Source organism: Mastacembelus armatus, chromosome 24 (genome assembly GCF_900324485.2).
Source record: "Mastacembelus armatus chromosome 24, fMasArm1.2, whole genome shotgun sequence".
Classification (NCBI taxonomy): Eukaryota; Metazoa; Chordata; class Actinopteri; order Synbranchiformes; family Mastacembelidae; genus Mastacembelus; species Mastacembelus armatus.
Window position 1 is genome coordinate 18130276 of NC_046656.1, and position 21261 is coordinate 18151536.

The window sequence follows — 21261 nt, forward strand, 5'->3', positions numbered from 1 at the left end:
AGTGCTGTTATATTTAGACATAAAATGTGGACTACACATGCCAGCCTCAACAAAAAGTGCAGGCATTAGAAGCCCCTGAAGTCCCATATTCTATGTGTCCACAGTTTTTTGGTAATTTGATTTTGATTAATTCGATTTTTAATTGTAATTTCCCAGGGAATTCATAATTCCAGCGGTGGCAGCCCTGCAGACGAGCCCTGTGTCTGAATCCGTTTATATTGAATCATATAAACTTTCCTCAGTAAATGTAGTTTGGCCAGTTTTCTAGATCTGTTTTCGGAGTTTATTAGTTGTCTAGTGTGTATGTTATTATGCTGCTCACAGCCCCAGGGTCAGGTGGACTACTGCTATTATTCCCGCACAGTACTATTGATTGATTTCTAAGTATTGTCATCATATAATGAACCTGACATGTAGTCATCTGTGTGCACTGTACCTAATGACAGCTTGGATGGAACAACACATTGCAGTGGAGCAAAAGAAAGTATAATAATGAGACTCATAAAAATTGATTGATACTTGATGGTGACTCCAAAAATACTTAAAACAACCCATGTCCATTGCTGTATGGAAACCCATTTAGGCCAGAATAAAAGAAAATTAGGAATGATCAAAATAAAAATATGAATTAAGTCAGAATTATAAAATATAAATGATATGGTCTATTCATCATTCTGATAGTCATTCCTAACTTTCTTTCCACATTGTTTTAGTCAACAAGTGAATGTACGTGCTGCTCAACACAATCTGACTTCAACTTCATGGTCCCATTCACCCTGAAATAACAACGGAGCTTTCCTCAAACCTGGCAACCGTGCACTCAGCAGCCTCACTTTCTTATTCGACAGAGGCAAAGACTGACAGAAAATTAGTCCAACTGAATGTCGCAAATAATGAATGGTTGGTTTTTATCAGCCACAACAAACCATTTAAAGGGAAGTAAATGTCGTTTGTTTTACCACTAGGTGTCAATATGAGTTATACCTATAGCTATAGGACCTTCAGTCCAAGGTTGTAGGCAGGTTTAAAGACTAAAAATATCTTCAGCAGAACCCTACCCTCCAACCAAAGTAGTTAACTGTTCAGTTTTATTTTTCTGTTTAGAATTAAAATAATTCAATGCTCTCTCTATGCTGCCACACATGCAATTATGGTGGAGAATCCTAAACAGTTTAGTCTTAATTTATACTTTTTTTCCATCTACACAGTCAAACTTTAGGATATTTAATCTAAAATATATGAAAACCAAATGTGAGATGTTTTTTTTTTTTGCAGTATCAAAATAGCACATTGATGCTGATATAATAAGTAACTGTCAGATTTAAAGCTAATGATAACGCTAACTAGGCGTTTTATTTTAAGGATGTTTGTGGCACAGTGCAGACCCAGGGACTAATGGGATAAAAAAAAAATTGTGACCTCAGCGGACAACACTTCCATTCCCAGGGTTCTCCACTACCCTACACGGTTTAGGCAATTTCATTTAATGTTCATTATGAAATTCCAGCAGTTTCAATTATATTGGAAGGTGAGCCATAGACCTCATTCAGGCTCTTCCTCACACTACAACATGACAAAGAGGCCTTTTTTCTCTAAGCACCCCCCAACTAACACACCCAATTTCCCTTCCTCGCCCAGTTTAACTACTAACCCATGGGAAGTCCCACACACTACAGCGATCCATATTTAGTCAGATGTTTACAGGACATGACACTGGACACATGATCATTCCAAACACTTGGCTTCTAACCTTCTTAGTTTTGACCTTCATAGCAGCAATGCTTCATGATTTGCCTCTACAAAAATATGGTCAGAATACCTTTGTACTCTGTTCCACTGGATGTATGGTACAGATTTTGGATGGTGCCATTGAACAGCACACTATGGAAAAGTTGGGGCAGGGTCTCTCTTGGAGAAGCTGCTGCCCCTCCTTTAAAGAGACCTATATTTAGGACCAGGCAGCTCCAGGGACCACATGGTGACTGTGTGAGTGCTGGTGTGAGAGTGTTGTGGGTAACTGCCCTTATGCAGTGACAGTATATTCCAACAAATTAAGGAACTAAAAGTAAACGCCAGCGTCAAAGGCACAGGAAGTTTCTTTGGGCTGTTTTGCAAGTTTCTGACCTGCAAAAAAGGAACGACTCCAGAGCTTCTTCTGCCACTTTTTGAGCTGCCTTCTGAAACAGGCTGAGAAAGACCCTGATAAGATGGGAGACAAGAAACATAAAGGGGATCTGCTTGTTGTAGAAAATGCAAGGGTCAAAGTTCTTTATGATACTCAAGCATCTCTGTGCCCTGATGACAAAGGTGATTACTCTTCTTCTGGGGGAAACTCAATCTACTCTGCGATTCTGAGCAGAAATGAGGCCGTCAAAGATGCCAAGCGTCTTAAGACATTTTTGGAACTGCGAGACAAATATGTGAAGAAGTCAGTTTTGTTTGAAGATCCTCTATTCCCGGCAAATGACTCTTCACTCTTCTATAGTCACACACCTGCCATGAAATTTGAGTGGAAACGTCCCACGGTGAGTGCCAGTCCTTTGTTATTATATCCTTTAGGCCAAGTTACACTTAATGTGAAAGAGGCACTAACATGTTTATAAAAGCTCTTCAATAAAATCCCTATGTATCTCATCACTTCCTCCATAACACATGGATCAGGTATCAGTATGATATGGCCACATGGTTGTGATTGCATAGCTCTGGGTTATCACCTTCTACAATCACACAGCTGACTCTGACACGGAATGACACTCTCTGCCAGGGCTGGGAAACGTAACGGCACCTTAGTGTTGGCGTCGGGGTTTCATGTTTTTCTGACATAGATTCATGTGGCATGAAGAGACACATGTTCTTGACTCATGTATGTGTGAATACACTAATAGATGTAAAAGCAGAAACCACCAGTGACACAAACACTTACAGTATGTAGCGATACCACAATGTGAAAATACTCTGTCAGATATTAAAGTTCTGCATTCAAAATGATACTAAAAATACAAAAGTTCAACATGATAATTATGATAATTAACAATAGTCAGATGATCCTAATGCATTAACAAAGAAGCAGCACTAGAGTGCTGTTGCTATAATACAGGGGAAGGTAATTTTAAGTACTTAATAGGTCAATACTATATTTCATAAACTGATTTGCATGTAGCAAGTGCAGCAATTGGCTATAGCTGCAAAATAAATACAAATAAAAAGCTAAACATTTGCACTGGAGAAACATCATTAAAGGAAAAGTTTGACATTTTGGAAACAGACTCGTTTTTTTCTGTACATATGTCATTACTGACAGATTAATGTTGCCACACAGACTGTGAACATGGGGAAACAGGTAGTCCAGTGGATTAAACAAGACATAATGTGTTAATTATTCAGCTTTAGAAGCGCTAATAGGTGGGTTTTGTTACCATTGAACAGAGCCATGCTGGTTGTCTCCAAGGTTTGTGCTAAGCTAAGCTAACTGGCTGCAGGATTCATAATGTGATTGCTGTTTAATGTGGCATCATTGTATTCACGTTTTTAATAAAATTGATTTTTTTTTCTTTAATTACACTGAATCATTTACTGCAAAATTACTTTTGAAAATCAATGAACTTAGTAAACATAAAGGAAAGTTATTTTTCCTGTTTTCTGCTCTGTAGAAATCAAATGTTACATAAAACAGACCATGATTGCTAATTAACAGTGGATAGTAAATGGAGCTGAGATTACTGATACATGAATCCCATCCTGTGCTCAGGAGTTAAGCTCGCTCTAAATTCAGGCTGCATTTTTATGGCCTTAGTTAATGTCAGTCATGTAAAGAAGTGGGAGTGGAGTCACTGCTGTGAATTCCCTAAATAAAACCCTGATGAAACTTGATGTCTGACATCTTTATCTCATCATAAAACTCGTTTCTAAGTCATGAACACTATAAATTTGGGAGTTAGAAAAAACTCTGTATTTGCTTGATAATCATGTATATTGTTTTAGTTTAACCAGAGTGGTTCCTTGTTTTTGGCTTGTGAACACGCCTTGTGGCCTTGACTGCGGTTAAGAAGTTAAGCATTATCACTTTCTTGGATGAATAAAGAGGTCATGACCAGAGTCCATCCCCCGGCCAGAGAATGTTCTTCATGTGGCTTTGGGTTTCAGGGTCAAGTTCTCATTCTCATTTCAAGTGTAAATTTGTATATATATAAATTTGCTGTGAAGTTTCAATGTTAAACAATAGCTAAACTACAGTTCTTATACAACAACAGCTGTACAAGAACTACATAAAAGAAAGACCTTAAAATTGAACTAATCCCTCTCTAAATTTGGCAGAAGTTTGATTTATTCCTTTATTTTGCAACAACAGAAATCCATCCTAACAGGTTTTTTTTCCTATGACAGGAAATTTGTGAAAACCCCCAGTTCATCATAGATGGAGCCAACAGGACAGACATCTGTCAGGGAGAATTGGGTAATATTTAAACTGTTTCTGCTTTCCAATAGGTCATTTTCAAACACACTGTGCTGCCTGAAAATATGTATCAGACAGTGGCTGTAGTCATGGAGTCAAAGGTTTATATTTTGGGTTTGCTACATAAAATCTAGTCTTTCTCAGAATTAGAGCACTATCGCACCTGTTTTTGATAATACAGTATAATTAATGTTCCAGAGCATGGGAATGGTACAAAAGAAACCGAACAGCTGCTAGAGTCTGATGGGTGCTGCACTGGTGCAGAAACATTTAATGCATTTCATCTAAAGACACATTTTGCACCTTCTTTATGAGCAGAAGCACTTTCCTGCTGGGTGGACAAAAAAGAAAAGATAAGAACGTAGGCTTAAGCCACAGCATGGCACGGAAACCAAAAGACACTTAACAGCTAGAATGAGTCTTTGCAGTCCCACTGACACTTGCAGTGATGGGGCTTTAATCTGTGACAAGTGCATACAGTGCTATGCTTGGATCAAGTGTTTTCATAGCTCATGAATCTGCTCCTGACAGGTGACTGCTGGCTGCTCGCTGCCATCGCCTGCCTGACACTGAACGAGAAGCTGCTGTACAGAGTGATTCCCCAGGATCAGAGTTTCACTGAGAACTATGCCGGCATCTTCCATTTCCAGGTTTTCATTTGACACTATAAAATCAACTTGCACAATAATTATTGCTGTCCAGATGTAATGACTCTTGACTACACAAGTCTGTCTTCATTATTTCTATAATTCAAATAAATCTGCGTTAAAGTGCTTCAACAATATGTTCAGCACAGGATGCCCTCTAGTCGCTCAAAGGAGATAAAAATGGAAGAAATCTCAGTAAGAGCAACAGGAAACAGATTCCTCTTCCAGCCCAGTCATACATGCAATTAATACTGTGCATACAGAGAAGAGATTATAGTAGATTTACAGTAAGGACTGTATCACACAGTGACTGTAGGACAGAATGAAAAGATCATAGATGAAAAACATCTATATATGAAGAACATGATCCAATGATATGAAGAACTTCCAGATTTGATTAAAATAAATTCTGTTTTCCTGTTGTTAGCTCTGGCGTTTTGGCGAATGGGTCGATGTGGTTGTGGACGACCGCATTCCCACCTGCAACAACCAGCTGGTGTTCACCAAGTCTTTCAGAAAGAATGAGTACTGGAGCGCGCTTTTGGAAAAAGCTTATGCAAAGTAAGCAGAGTCTATTAATGTCAACTGCGAAGTGGAGGCCTGCAGCTCTCCACATTTTCACCTCTCATGTGTTCCTGTTAATTCAGCCAGCCTGGTTCAGATTTCCCTCCTGTCCACTGCAAAAAGTTTGTCATTATTACGCCTGGTCCTTCTGGCTACCTCGCTAAAAAAGGTTAAAGCCTGGGGACTTGAAATGTTTCAAACGGCTGATTCACCTGTTTTGATGGTTTTGTCAGTATCAGTGACAGAAAGAAGGAAGTTATTCCACTGGCAGGCGCACACACACACACACACAAACACACACACACACACACACACACACACACACAAACTCGTGCTCTCATGTTTCCCAAAGTGGCTGCAGACACTGAAAAATCCATGCCTTAAAGAATTAACATGTCAGCCCATTGACCAGGATGACTGACCTCTCTCTCAGGTTGCACGGGTCTTATGAGGCACTGAAAGGGGGGAACACTCTGGAAGCCATGGAGGATTTCACAGGTGGAGTCACTGAGTATTTTGAGTTGTCCGAGGCTCCGAAAGAGCTCTACACCATCATGAGGAAGGCACTGGAGAGAGGCTCGCTGATGGGCTGCTCCATAGATGTGAGTAGTAGTGATGACAATAAAGTGAAGCAGACTCTAAGTGTGAAGTGTGATTTTGTTATCCCACTTGCATAATCCAAAATAAACTCATGACATAGAATGATCATTTATAAAATCGGCTCTGTTGTATTTGTCAGATTTTTTCGGCCCATGAAATGGAGACTCGGACTCACCATGGACTGGTCAGAGGTCATGCTTACTCCATCATAGGCCTGGAGGAGGTACAGTTAAGTACCAACTCACTGTAAATGCAGATTTGACATGTTTTTGTAAGATAAGGGCTTTTCTGATAACGCTTTGAGCTGTTGTCTCTAGTGTGACGAGGTGGAAAAGGACACCAGAATTCGCCTGATTCGCTTGCGCAATCCTTGGGGTAGGGTGCTGTGGAGGGGACCCTGGAGCCCAAAGTAAGATTCAGCCTGGAACATTTATTATATGATCCATGATATTATTATGTGGCAGATGTTTGCAGAGGCCAGTATATTTAGGAATGCTGTACTCTGATGGACCATATCACCCTGGTCTGACTGATGACTATAAATACTCCTAGCTCATATACACTGAGGGCTTCAATGAGTTGGAGTTTCAATTCTTCGCTCTGCGGTGAATATTAATATGGTTTTATATTTCCATAGTTCAAAGGAGTGGTCGACCATTTCCATCGCAGACAAGGAGAATCTAAAAAAGCAGACTGTGGAGTCGAGTGAGTTCTGGTGAGAGAAACATGTCATTAGTTCACTATACAAATGTTGTTACACTAACCTTTACCTTTTCAGAATTTAATTTAATGTTAAATAATTTAATGATACATGCTAAATGTTATGCTAACATGGTACATCATCACCACCATGTTCACAGCTGAAGTAGAGCTGAGGCTGAAAGTGAAGTAAGAAGAAGACTAAGACGCAGGATCACTACAAACTTCTTCTCCTATGAACTTTCTTTTCTCTGCTCTGTTCCCGCCCAGGATGTCCTTTGATGAATTTAAGAGTACCTTCACTAAGCTGGAGATGTGCAACCTGACCCCTGACGCCCTGCAGGGGGATGAAAGACACAGCTGGACGGTGTCGGTCAATGAGGGCCGCTGGGTGAGAGGCAGCTCTGCTGGCGGCTGCAGGAACTTTCCAGGTTTGCTTTGGTTCTGCTCTGTCAGCATTTATTGCAGCTTTAATGCCTTTAAAAACCAATATTCATACAACTCTTTTGTTCCCTCCATGGCCTCTGCATATTCACTCAGACAACTACCACCTTGTTTCAGATTTACTTTCTGCATTTTACAGAAACATTTTGGACAAATCCTCAATATCGGCTGCAGCTGTATGAGGAGGATGACGACCCAGAGGACGGGGAGGTGGTTTGCACTGTGGTCGTGTCTCTGATGCAGAAAGGTCGAAGGATGCAGCGCCTCCTAGGGGCCAAATTCCTCACCATCGGATTTTCCATCTACGAGGTAGTGATCTTGTGACCCTCGATACCTCAGCGTTCCTCTGGTATCAAACTCTTGATGTACATTTAGTAGAGCTGAACTTCAACTTCTTTTGTGTCTCTGTAGGTGCCAAAGGAGGTATGCCCATCTCAGAGGACATATCTTCAATGAAGTCCCTGTTTCCTGTTTCTTCCTATTTCTGTGAAATCTCTAATGAACACAGACCAAAATTTTTCTTTGCCAATTTCTCTGTTGAGCTGTTTTTATAAAAACATTTGTTTAGTTTATAAAAGAATTTAATTTTTTTTTCCCATCCATAGTTGTGTGGACAAAACCAACATCTTCAGAAGGACTTCTTCCTCTACACAGCCTCCAAAGCCAAATGCAAGACCTACATTAACCTGCGGGAGGTTACAGAGCGTTTCCGTCTGCCTCCGGGAGAGTACGTCATCATCCCCACGACCTTTCAGCCCCATGAAGAGGGAGAGTTTATCCTCAGGGTGTTTTCTGAGAAGCAGAGCACATCTGAGTAAGGATCACTGAGGCTTTTTTTGAGGGGTTGCTGACAGTAAAATTGTAAACTATAGCAAAGTGTTTGAATGACGGTGATTAACGATGAATGGCAGGAATCCTCATGTGTCTGGTTTTCTCACAGGGAAGCGGAGAACACCATTGAGACTGCCCAACCACAAGTTTGCAACAAGACTGGAGAGGTAGTGTGTGTCAGTATATTTTGATAGTTCTGGCTGATACTGCAGTGGGTAGTGATGCAAAAAAGAGAACGAGGTTCGACTTTTATTTTTGTAGTTTTAACACATTTATGAATAACTTTCAGTGGCCAAACAAACAATACCACAACATATGGACATCGTCAACCAGTGTAGATTCAAGACTACTGGCTCTGCAGTGTCAGTTTGAATTCATTATACTGTAAATCTCATTTGTGTATGTTGCATATTTCATCAACTTTGTTCTTAAAATCTGTCTCTCTTTCCCCACAAAAGCTACTAACAGCCTTAAATATTCAAGTGTTTCTTCTTTTTCATCTCATTTCATCCTTCTGTCCTTCCTTGTCTTATTGGCCATTAGCAAGACAAGAGAAAGAAAGATAAGGTAACGTATGCATGTGGCAGCAGCATCAGTAGATTGCTTTGCCCACTGCTCGCTCCAGCACACACCAGCTGTGGCAGTTATAGTTTGTGCCACGATTGAATGTACAGATTATTGGCAGGGGAGTAACTTTAAATTAACTCTCTCTCTTCTGTTCTGTTTGTCTTTTATAAACCTTCTCTCCTCTTACCAACCACTGCCTTTACCCACATGCCAGCCTATTGTATTTGTGTCAGACAGAGCACGTGCCAACAAGGAAATCGAGCATGAGGGCATTCAGGGAGAAAAGAGGAAAAAAATGAGGGTAATGTCTCTCTAACGGAGTGTTTGTCGATTGCATACACACACTGTCACTGTTGAGTCCAGACACCCACACTGAGGGAACACAAATCTATGTGACTTTTGACCTGTTGTAATTTCTGGAGCCTGACTGCACTGAAATATAATCTTGACCACATCAAATGACATTGCTGGGAATAAAACAATTGAGTTTGAAGCCAAATGATCTCAAGTAGCTGAGCTGCACCTGTTTTACTGTGACACCTCAGTGCTCACTTCTCTTGCACTGCTCCCTGGTACTAACAGTGAATGCATATGTTCATATGTGCATATACAGATGTGATAGTTATTTTTTGTGCCAGAGAGACACACACACTTTAATTATGCAAAGGGGGCGCAATACAAAACAACAGCAGCCCCCTACCATCGCACAAAACACACACCAGTGATCTGTTGTGTTAAATGCATAAACCAAGATTGCAGGGCAGCTCACTTACACAACCTAATGTTACAAACTACCATTAACAGTACTTTAGAAATAAAAAAGAACATGCAGCTTTAAAGCATATGTCAAACACAGAATGAGAAGAGATTCCTACCTTGAAGCATACAGAAGAGACCAAGCCGGGCTGTTTACATGTGTCTGAGAATGGGGGCTCATGTTTGGCCTCAGGTGATTCCTTCAGCAGTGGGAAATGTGGCTAATCCCTCAGCAGATGTGTGGCTGGTGCTGAGTGAACCAGAAGGAACAAATAAAAAGTCCATGAACCAGCAGCAGCAGCAGCTCCCAGCAAATATACATTTAACATAACATTGAACTAATTTACCATTTTGGTGCTTCAGCAATATATTAAATGAGATGTGAAAATGAGATAACCCTAAAGTTAGCTAGCAAAGACTTAATGCCATTTATTTATATCTGTTACACGCAAGAAGCCCTTAAATTTCAAGTTTAAGGATGGTAGATTGCCTCTTCATATTTAAAATTTCACAAACCTATCAGAACATTTATTTATGTATTTATTTTCAGTACTAATGGCTGTTATTTATCAATGACTTACCTCTTTGTTTGTCCTTCAGCAAAAACTGCTCCAACCTGAGGAGGAAACTGAGGAGGAAAAACAGTTCAGAACCATTTACCAACAGATTTCTGGTGAGGTGAGTACCAGCGAGAGTCAAGACAGCACATGGTGTTTAATTGGATCTTAAATGAAACACATCGTTCCTCCCTCCCTCCATCAGGACATGCAGATATGTGCCAATGAACTCAAGACAGTCATGAGCAACGTACTCGCCAAACGTGAGTGCACCGAAAAGACCGAGATCATCATTGCAGGCTGTGTCACATGGCGTCACTCAAACTATCATTCATTCCCACAGACGGTGAAATAAAGACGAAAGAAGGTTTCAGCCTTGAGACATGTCGGAGTATGATTGCCTTGATGGATGTATCCTTTCATTTCAGTAAAAGCTTTACGCTTAAAACCCTGAATTTAAAAACAACTACTGCACTGGTTTATTCTCATCTCTTCTAGAATAGTTTTATTTTTAGGCACCACAGAGAGACAAACTGAAAATTACAGATCTTTGTTCTGTTTCTGTAACTGAACTCTTCTCAGACTGACGGCACAGGAAAGCTGAACCTGCAGGAGTTCAAACACCTGTGGAAAAAGATCAAGGAGTGGCAGGTGAGACAGTCACAGCCCTCATCTCACATTTACTTCACATACAAATGTGGCATCTGATTGTCTCCCCTTGTGTTTACAGCTGATCTTCAAACGCTATGATAAAGACAAATCTTCTTCCATCAGCAGTTTTGAGATGAGGAATGCTGTTAATGATGCAGGTAACTACTCACTGGTGTTTCCTCTTCCTCCTTGGCTGCATATCCATATATTTTTTTTTCAATATATATTTCAAATGATAAAATAATTGTAAAGATTGAGTTTTTAAAGAGGAATAACAATGTACAGCACAATAATACAACAGATATCTTAACAATACTCTCAGTATTATCATGATCTTCTTCTTCCTCTCCACATGAAGGGTTTCACCTCAACAAACAGCTGTACGACATCATAGCCATGCGCTACGCAGACGAGCACCTCAACATCGACTTTGACAGTTACATCTGCTGCTTCGTGAGGCTGGAGGGCATGTTCAGTAAGTACACACCACATCCAAACCTGCGCTAAAATATTTTTCACTTCGAGGCATTAAACACTTTAACTTACACATTGATCTACAGCCATGTCCAACTGCATGAATGCAAGACCAACATAAAGATTGATGAAGGATATTGATCTGTTGGGTCTCTTGCAGGGGCTTTCAATGCTTTTGACAAAGATGGAGATGGAATAATCAAGCTCAACGTCCTGGAGGTAGTAGTTCGACAAAATGTTCACAGCTCAGTTCACTAACTGGGTTTTTCCACAGGTTTCAACTGTGTCACAGTCTTAAGGCTGATAAAACATGACAACAGTTTAAGTGACTAGAAAAACAGAAGCAAGTGTGCCTCACTGTTATTACTCCCCGACTTAAAATGGTCACTTTATGTTTAGATTGCACGTTGAGGAGCATCTGTGTGGGACTACAATGTGTTGAATTTCTTTCTAATATGTACCAGAACAGTTCAAACTTTAGTTAGTAGCAGGGTTTTCTAGTTTTGTTGCTCACTCAGATGCAAGTATTTTCAAATGAAATCCACTGTGCTCATCTGTTGATCCTGTGCTCTCTTTCCAGTGGCTTCAGCTCACCATGTACTCTTAAAGCTGTGACCCCGGGAGCAGCTGCAGATACAGTGACTTTGTCATCGTTCAGTTCATTTCCACTTTTCTTATGCATTATTGAAAAAAATGTATTTTTGCACAGATGCTACTACATTACATACAGTATTATAGGTCTGACGACAGCCAAGTATTGATGTTGAAACCAGATTTGATGATTCGTGACATCCAGCTTTAGATTTCAATTAAACTTATTTATAAATGACTGACATCCCATCAGTAAGAACACTGGTTCATTAAACACCATCCATCTTTTAGCCAGTGTGGATAGAAATGCTGAAGTCAGTGATTGACATGAAACCGTGACAGTGATGCAAAAGTAATGATGTGAACAGACACTAAACAAATGCAGAGTTGACTAAAATTCCCATTTTACAACGTCAGTTTTGCAAAGCCACAGCTGTAGTTAACATAAGCTCTCATTGTTTGAAGAAATGCTTCGTGTTTTTGAAATATATTGGAGGCATACACTGTAAACTAGTAGTTTTATTGCTGTACACATACAGTAGGCATGAATTAAAAGTGAAATGCTGTACAGTATAACATACAAAAATTAAGGCATGATGTTTAAGCCATGATTAAGGCACGACTATGATACACCATCTTACAAGTTAGTCTTTGGAGAATTTTGATGTGACAAAACATTTCAACCTCGACGTCATCACATGAGAAATTGATTCGAAAGTTTTCAGAGTCAGGAAGAATTTCTACATCAGGAAAAATAACAAGCGGTGACATTTCATGCACGTTCCTTATTTTCAGGTTAAATGACCTCCTCCTAAAAGATTCAGCCACAGCTAGAATGCAATAATTTTGGTTAGAGGATAATTTGCAAATAATCTTCTAACCTCACAACTGATTGGCTGTCAATCCCTTGTTTGTTCACCAGACACATAACAGTGTTCAGCCACTGGCTCTAAAAACATGTTTGCAGTTTGATATCAATCCACAAAACATTGTTATGGATCAATAAGAATTTTTTCTTGTCTCACCGTCACAGTTTAGACTAAATAAATGATCAAGCTGTGTATCCTAAACAGCGTTGCCAGATTTGACTGACCAAAACCGGCCCAATCGGAGGCTCATTGGTTCGAGCCCTCATTGTTTGTTTTAAAGAAAACTTAAAAACATCATTGTGACTTCCAAGTGTGTTTTTTTGTGATAACTGTCGAAGCTAATGTTAGGACATGAAACCCTCAGAGTAAGTCACACTGAACCTAAAAATATGTGTATTATGTTTGTGTGTTCACAAACTGCAGCAACTAAGGGCTTTTAAAATAGGCTTACACCTTAATTACCACAGAAACTGCTGATCATGTTAAAGAGCAGCCAAACTGCAAACCATAATAACATCGTGCATGCACCTGTCACCTCACAATATCTTTGCCTTACACACATCCCATACAGTTTAAAGCATTTTAATACAGTCCAACCCTACATTGGTGAAACTGCAACAGTAGTCCAAATTACAACATTGTTTGCCTGAGTAATTAAAGAATAGCGCAAAACAAAAATGAGACAGAAAACCACCCAACCTGGCAACACTGACCCTGAAATTGTGGAAACAAAAAAACCTGTGTTGAAGAGGATCAAACTCCAGTCTCTTGTGCTGCATCACTTCACCTCCGCTCCGGTCAAGGCTCCACCTTACTGTCTTTCTCCACGTGGCTCTGCATGTGTTCAGGCAGCTCCTGCAGGAAAAGCCCCAGACAAAACTGAAAAACTGTAGCAGCAGGTTTCGCTGTGATGTTCAAATCTACTGCACAAGTTAAAAAGGGACACATGCTTGATGTGAAGGCACCGTGTCCCTCACAATTAGAAAGTCTCTACATGGTAAAATCAACTGAGACTAGACAACACACTTTACCTGCTTAACTGAGTGTTGTGGGGTAAAAAAGGTGTCGCAGCTTCTCCAGCGACACTTGACAAACTGCATATTCGGACTACTGTGATCTCTCAATAGGTGCTGCACCAGGTGCTCTGCTATGCCGAAGATCAGAGAGCAGCTCTGCCACTGAACAATAGATGAACGTTAGGGCAGAATCAGAAAATCCAACACCTCTTTTAAACATGAAATATCTTCCAAGATGCTAGATATATTTCTTGTAACTGCACTGGAGAGATGGCCCTGAAAATAAATGTGTGGATTTAAGTTTGTAGTCTAAAAAGTGATAAATCATATTAATCTACTCATTTGACTAAAAATGTCAGGCTTCTCCTTTAAGATGAATCTGTGTGTAATGAAGCTAAGTCCTCACCCAGCAGCGGTAGTTCTTCATTAAGTTGAGCTTCACAGATTGAACACTGCCATCATAGCAGCCTGTGTAGATCTGAGCAAGACAAAACAAATAAGATATAATGCTGTTAAAATGAGCAGAGGAACTCAGCTGTCTTAGGTCACGCAGGTTTAGATTCAAACAAATATGATGAAACCAACATTAGAGCACTTACCACACTCTTATGCACAGCCATGCACATCACCATATCACTGTGACCCCCATACACCTGCAGACGGTCATGGGACTAGGAAAAAAAACAAAACAAAAAAACCCAGTTCATATATAAAAATAAATAAGATATAAACAAAGATCATCTATGCACAGGTTTCAGAAAGTGAAATTTAACACCTGTCTAAATGTTGATTCCAATAAAAAAGGAAATAAAAGCATATAATTAAAAAAACAATTTCTGATAGTACAAATGGAAGCTATAAGATGTCTAATGTAATTTAGTATAGAAAAAAGATTTGTTTGTTGCTCAGTGTATTTTGCACTGGCTGAGGAAACAGTATGACCTGAATTAAAGAGTTTCACATTAAAATATTGTCTTCATTGTCTCAATTTTTAGGAATCCATGTTTATATATAAAAAAAAAAAACTATACATATATATATATATACATATTTTAAAGCTGAGCCATAAATACCTGTAGCTCATAAACTCTGATCAGTTTATCCAAACAAGCCGTTACCATCACTTTCCCCAGGATGACAATGGATGTGACGGCATGACCATGACCCTTGTAGATACGAACCAACTCTCCTGTCTACAAATAATGAACAGCAAAAAATGACGGTGACAGCACAAACAGGGAGTATTAACAATAGAAACAAACCAAAACAAACCCAGAGAGATGCTGGAACGAATGAACTAAAATTCATTTTAAGATGAAGTCTCAACCATCATGTTTGTCACTTCACAAACTAAATTTGTGCTGAACTGCTCACATCAAAACAAACTCCCTTTACCAAATGCCTACTAGTTGACTTGAATCTGGTCCAACTTACATGGATGTTGTGGGCATGAACAGATGTGTCACTGGAGCCGCTGAAAACCAGGTCATTCACCACCTGAACACAACAAGGGAAAGATAACTCAGTACATCGTTTATATTTTATTTAATGATCTGGTTTTTATCTGCAATAAACACAGGAAGTGACCTTTTTAAACCAAGTACAACTTAGTGCAGCATTTAAAAAGAGCAAAGCATTTACAGCCTTAACATTTTGTAAATGTCTTTTACTCACTGTTTAAGTGTCAATGTCTGAACATTATTCCTGGCATGAATACAGATCTATGTTCTTTTTAAAACAGAATAAGCAGTAAATATATTTAATTCTCCTCTGAAGTACATGGCTGGGTGGTACCCAAGTTTTATTTCAAGGCTCAAATCAGACTTAAAGTGTCTCACAACGCAAACCTCCTGTCACAAAACTTCTTTTAACAGTTAAAATGTGAGGAACTGGCTTATTGCCCTCACCTTCATACAGAGCACAGTTTTGGTGTGACCCTCCAGCGAGCGCAGCAGCAGGCCACTCTTGGCGTCTCGCACACTGATGGTGCTGTCGTAGGAGCCGACCAACAGCACCCGGCGGGCGCCCTCCTGTGCTGTACCCAGACAGCTCACCCCACGTGGGCCATGGCACTCGAACACATTCAGCTGCTTCATAGTCTGATTGGAAAAATCAGTGTGAGGTTGAAGATATTAGTACCAAATAACTCATGATCCTTTAAGTGTGACTTGTATTCCCTGCTTTAAAATAAACCTTTTTTACTCACACTTAAATCGTAGCTGGCAACAGATCCATCAGCGAGTCCAGCATACAAAGTGTTCCAGGCTATGTGCAAACACAAAACTCTGTCTGGTAGAGAGATCTGCTCAACACACTTCTTTGACTAGAGGTTGGAAAGTGAAAGAAATCACCAAATTAGAAGAAATGAAAACAAAAAAAGCATTACTAGGCTTATAGAAGTGTGTGTTATAGCTGTACACACTGACACTTTCTACCTTTATGCTGTAACAGCGGATGGTCTGGTCACTAGATCCGGTGTAAAGGCGCGGCAGCATGTTTGGAGGAGACGACACCAGCAGACAGTTGACTTTGTTCGTGTGACCCTCAAACACTGCTCTGCACTCCCTGCTCTGGATATAGACACAAACGACACAGTCTTATCACTTGTTTGTGTGCGTATGTGTTTATGCATATCTGTGTGTGTTCTATGAACGTGTGTGGAGCCCTGTGCATGTGTTTCATTTTGACACCTACATGAGCAAAAGTATAAAAGCATAAAGAAACATCAGTGATAATCTGTAGAAACAGCAGCAGCACCTACAAACTGTATATGTAGTTTTAAATTGTGTGTACAACTTACAACCAGACAGTAGGCCCGTGCTGTGTTGTCCCCTGAGCATGTGTACAACATGCCGTCATGTACTTGGAGGCCATGGACAGGACCCATGTGCTTCACAAACACTCCCAGGGATGGCTCCCCAACCTCAACAGACTCTGAAAAAGCAATAATCGTGGTCATTTTAACATTTGTCTCACACAGTCCTGACTTTGCATCACATCATGTAGTCCAAGCAGAAAATGTGCAACTCACCTGGAGTTAAACTTGCATCTGTCACTGCTATGGGTGAAGGCTCAACTTTTCTAAGGAGTCAAGAGAAGAGGTTTTCACATTTTTCTCTTGCTGATCTCACTCTGCAGACAGTGCAGCACTGAAATGTTCAAGAATAAATCTCACCTTTCATCACTGCTTTGTTGACACGTCTGTGTGCTTGCAGAACTCAGCTCCACACTCTCAGGCTTCGGATGAGGGTCTGCGTGGACTGGAATATTTGTGATGGTCTCATGTGAACCCTCATTGTCTGATTCATCAATGTTAATGACCATCAGGTTGGAGGGCATCATTTTGACAGAGTCATCGCTTTCGTTCCCATCGCTTTGAGCTGCAGACGACTGATTTTTTGCTCTTGCAGGAACAGATTTCTCTGCCGCTGACTTTTTTCTTTTAACTTGTTCTTTCCCAAGATTTCCCCCGGTTTGTCCCATAGAATCATTTTCAGTTGGCCGTGCTTCTCCCTTTGATACCCTCACTGTTTTTGCACAGTCCTCTAACCTGTCATTTGTGTCCACCTCCTGCTGCCTGGCAGATGTTTGAGAAGAGGTGGGTGCATTCACTGACGTGGAGGCAGCAGCAATTGTGGGAGCAGTTAATTGTGATGGTTGTAGCAGCAGATTAGAGGAAAACAAGGGCACAGGTTGGTTCAGAGGTAACTGTGGTGCATCAGTATTGGATGAGACTGTGTTGGCAAAGTGACTGGGCTGTCCAGCTGCGGGTGCATGATGGATTTCTTGCTTTACTGACATGGCTGACAGAGCAAGGTGGGTTGGATGAGGATGGCTGACAGATGATGGTGGTGGGTGCTGGCTGGCGCAGGTCGTCAAGGCAGTGGAGGAAGGAAGGGGAGAACGTCTGGGTTGCACAGAAGCAACCCCTGCTGAGGAGGTGGTGGCTTTCTCTGCTGCACAAGATGCTCCTGAGTACCCTTCTGAGAGAGATGAAGTAAGGGAAAGGTAACCTATTTGTAGTATAACAAGAAATTTAAAGCAAAGGCTCAATCTCTGGTACCTTGCATCCCCTGCAGGATCTCAATGCGCTTGGCTCTCAGACTGTTGACCTCAGCAGTAAACTAAAACAACACAGAGGACAGTTTAAGGCAAAACAATGAAAAGATTTTGAGCAAAAGGCTGAAAGAACACAGTGACACTCTTCATGACCGGTGGTACCTGCTGTCTCAGTAGCAGGAGTCTTTGCACTTCTGTGTAGGCAGCTTGCAGTGCGTTGCGAGCCTGGACCAGAGATTGGTCCAAATCCTGCAACGAGCGGCTCAGCTCGTCCTCCCTCAGAGACACTGCCAACAGCTGGTCCATTTGACCCTGGTCTACAGGTGAAAATGACAGCACAGTGTGAAAAGGGTCATTTTTTTTTACTTAGGTAATTTAACACAGGCCAGATTTGAGTTTATTCAGTTGTTAGCTGAGCCATTGGTTGTCTGTTTAAAGGCAGAGTCTCCTCTGTAAACAAATATAATACTGGACTTACCTTTGTTTGTCTTTGTTTTCTTCTTTTTTCCAGCTGGTTCATTCCTATCATCCTACAAGGGCACACAGCAGTAGTTAGATTTCATATATCATCAAACTGGGGGTTTCAGTAACACCCTCTGTCCTACTCACTGTTACTGTGTTGTGATTCCTCTTGTTGACACTGCTGCTGTCTCTCAAGCCTCCTTTCACTCCCTCCAAGTTTGATTCCACTTTCACACAGGCTGCCTTTACTGAGTGACTGCTCCCACTCTGGTGTGCTGTACCAGGCTGTTCCAAAGGCTCCTGCATCCGATAATCTGGCTCTCTCTCTGTGCAAGTGTCAAAATCTGCTGTGTGCTGAGGTGGAGGAGGTACATTCAAGTTTGGAGCTGAAGGACTCTCTGGAAACGACTCCCAGTGGAAGCCTTCAGAAAGAGACAAGTCCTGGTCCTGTGGTTGTGTTGTGCTTTCTTGCTCAGTCAGATGGTTGTTCTTCTTCCTTTTCATCTCCTGGTACATCTCTCTCCAGCTCAACCTACTCTTAGGTCTTTCTTCTGTCATTTTGAAAGTTGCCTGCTTTGGCTTAGCCAGAGTAGCACTGGATGAACAAATGCCAGAACGGGACTGTTGTTTCTCCACTTCAGCCACCTGGACACCTGCCTTACTGCTCTGCCGTCTGGCTTCACGGTCTGCTCTACATGGCTCCCTCACACCCAGAGCTCTTCTGATTTGCCTCAGCATCACACCGATGTCCGCAGCTTGCTGCTGAGGCGTGGGAGCTGTGCTGATGGATCCGTTTGCTGAAGCGGGGCAAGTGGAACAATGTGAATGTTCTTGTTGTGAACGTTCTTGTCCTGTCCTCACATTCTGGCAGTGATCAAATATGATGGCTCCAAACTCAGGCAGTTGATCACTGGTGAAATCTTTTTCTGTTGCACTACTGTACTGTCTGTTGTAATAGTCCCCGGGGCTGGTGGCAGGCCCTGTTGATTGTTTTGATGTAACAGTGGCATTTTCTTGGGGGATTTGTGGGCCGTTAACAAATCTGTCTTTATGGAAGCTGAAATTGAAATGCTGACTGTTAACAGAAAAACTGTGGTGAGTTGAGTAGTTGTCCCAATCATTTGGTTGATGCTGAGTTCTACCTGCAGACTGTCCTACCAATCCAGCAGGTCCCCCACTTTGATCCTGTACACTCAGTCCTCTTGGATGAAGCTGTCCTTGCCAACCAGACCCTTTGTTCTCCTTGTTTTGAACCACAGCATTATTACCTCCTTTCTGATAGTATTCCAACATTTCTTTGTGTGTCCTTGCAATGACTTGTTTGTCTGTTCCCACATTCAATACTTTAGATGCCACTGTGTTGTTTGTAGTTCCTTCCTGTAGCATTTGTGCACGCTCCTTCCCAGCTACCTGCTTCTGCTTCTTCTTTATCTTTCTATATGCTTTCTTCCTGTGGTGGAAACAGACACATTAAAACCCAAAACAACATATTACATGATAGTGGGTATAAGATACAAAATCCTAATCAATAATCAATTATAATTTTGACTAAATGACATATAAAAGGTTAAAAATCTTACTCTTCTTTCTTTAGAGTCTTGTTTCTCTCCAGGATTCGTTCAATAGCCCCTGCGCTCAAAGTCTTAATCAGAGGGTGAGGCTTTACATTCTTAGATATCAAGCTCGTCAATTTGGCTTTGTGTTGAGAGGTGGAAATGTGGTCGGCGTATGCATTCAAACCCATGATGAACATCTTACATGCCTGGCATTCATGATATGAACCTCTGTTCATGGAAGAACACAAAAACAGATTTTGCAAAAACCCATTTTGCTTAGCAAGAAAAGTCACATCACTAAAAATGAAACACTGACAGTCCCACACAAACTTTGCTTCTATCAAATACACTGAACAGCAGCTGGCAGATCTGTGACTGAAACTGTCACTGATAAAGAGCAAGTGCAAAAGAGCAGGAATGATTTTTCTTTTGAATTTACAAAGCTCCAAAAAGCATCACTGCGATTTTTACTGATAAATAATTAAGGTGTCACCAGATCTTATTGTGCCTTTACTGCTTTATCAGGTAAAAATGACTTACATATTATTTGTTTTGACAGCAATAAAAATAATAAATAATAATGTTCACATGTCTCATAACAAACAGTAAATAAAACTAAAACATTTGTTTTACTCACGCGCCCAGCAAGTTCTCAAGCTCTCGGTGATGCAACATACTATGCACATGCTCTTGAGCTGCCTGTATTGAAAAGATATAATGAAGAATATAAAGCTTTCCTCAGTGATGCATGTCTAGAAGTCATCTATGATTCACCCCTAACCCTCATGTATACTTACATGTTTTAAATACCAAAGGCGGCACAAAATGCAGTAGATCTTTTTGGCCTGCTGGGAAGACTGTGGCTGCTGGTGGTGGTGGTGGTGGTGGTGGCTCTTCACAGGTGCTTTACCCACCTTCCCCTTTGGGCTTCGATACTTTGCCATTTCTAAAGAGATAAAAAATAAGAAATATAAGATAAATAAAGCCCAAGTGTAGCGCCCCAATAAAATGACATGGCAGAACAAACACCATGTCCAGCAGGTCTAGATTAGCGATTGCATTTCCCTTATATCCACATATCGGTGAATGCTGGACACAAGTTAAAACTAATATAACGCAGCACATACAAATACAAAAGCTGCAAAACTGCAAAACTATCAGGTCAGAACTGACTTAGCCTGAGCACACTGAAAGTTAACACGTCTGAGTTTGACTCACAAACAAATGATCCAAACTAACAGCGTTTAGGCGACACCTTAACAGATCACACTAAACTAAATACTCGGTCTAAACCACAGCTACAACACAATTACCGGACAAATTTCACATGGCAATAAGACCACACTGATGCTAAGCCGCCATGTTTGCGTACGTAACGTACGTCAACTTTACGTCGTCTGTCGTTTGACGGTGGCGGTTATCGTAGATCTACAAAACATTGGATGAGCGCGGTTTAGGGATCGAA

General features: G+C 40.9%; 2 protein-coding genes across 5 annotated transcripts; one reads left to right on the forward strand and one right to left on the reverse strand.

The window, feature by feature from the left end:
- The first annotated feature begins 1801 nt into the window (after positions 1 to 1801).
- Positions 1802 to 14506, forward strand: capn3b (calpain 3b). 2 transcript variants are annotated; one of them, XM_026318079.2, is made up of 23 exons: positions 1805 to 2525; positions 4384 to 4453; positions 4985 to 5103; positions 5528 to 5661; positions 6098 to 6266; positions 6404 to 6487; positions 6582 to 6673; positions 6902 to 6979; positions 7234 to 7394; positions 7547 to 7716; positions 7819 to 7830; positions 8013 to 8221; positions 8348 to 8405; positions 8782 to 8805; positions 9020 to 9106; positions 10162 to 10239; positions 10324 to 10381; positions 10462 to 10529; positions 10701 to 10769; positions 10849 to 10927; positions 11128 to 11244; positions 11404 to 11462; positions 11824 to 14506. In XM_026318079.2, exons 1-23 carry the CDS (start codon positions 2208 to 2210, stop codon positions 11848 to 11850), a joined length of 2340 nt encoding a protein of 779 aa, XP_026173864.1. In that variant the 5' UTR covers positions 1805 to 2207; the 3' UTR covers positions 11851 to 14506. The 2 variants fall into 2 exon arrangements, with proteins under 2 accessions (XP_026173863.1, XP_026173864.1); XM_026318078.2 differs by lacking the exon at positions 11824 to 14506 and having other exon boundaries at positions 1802 to 2525; positions 11404 to 11811.
- On the reverse strand, positions 12339 to 21178 carry znf106b (zinc finger protein 106b). Of its 3 annotated transcripts, none has more exons than XM_026318076.2 (20): positions 21110 to 21178; positions 20594 to 20742; positions 20434 to 20495; positions 19821 to 20024; positions 18388 to 19690; positions 18257 to 18308; positions 17941 to 18095; positions 17783 to 17843; positions 16895 to 17702; positions 16751 to 16800; positions 16520 to 16653; positions 16155 to 16289; positions 15926 to 16042; positions 15627 to 15818; positions 15154 to 15216; positions 14793 to 14912; positions 14319 to 14390; positions 14126 to 14197; positions 13735 to 13881; positions 12339 to 13558 (listed from the first exon to the last, which is right to left on the reverse strand). In XM_026318076.2, the coding sequence occupies exons 2-20, from the start codon at positions 20738 to 20740 to the stop codon at positions 13502 to 13504; spliced, it is 3951 nt and encodes a 1316-aa protein (XP_026173861.1). In that variant the 5' UTR covers positions 20741 to 20742; positions 21110 to 21178; the 3' UTR covers positions 12339 to 13501. The 3 variants fall into 3 exon arrangements, with proteins under 3 accessions (XP_026173861.1, XP_026173862.1, XP_026173860.1); XM_026318077.2 differs by having other exon boundaries at positions 16895 to 17699; positions 21015 to 21168; XM_026318075.2 differs by having other exon boundaries at positions 21015 to 21168.
- Positions 21179 to 21261: the final 83 nt, after the last annotated feature.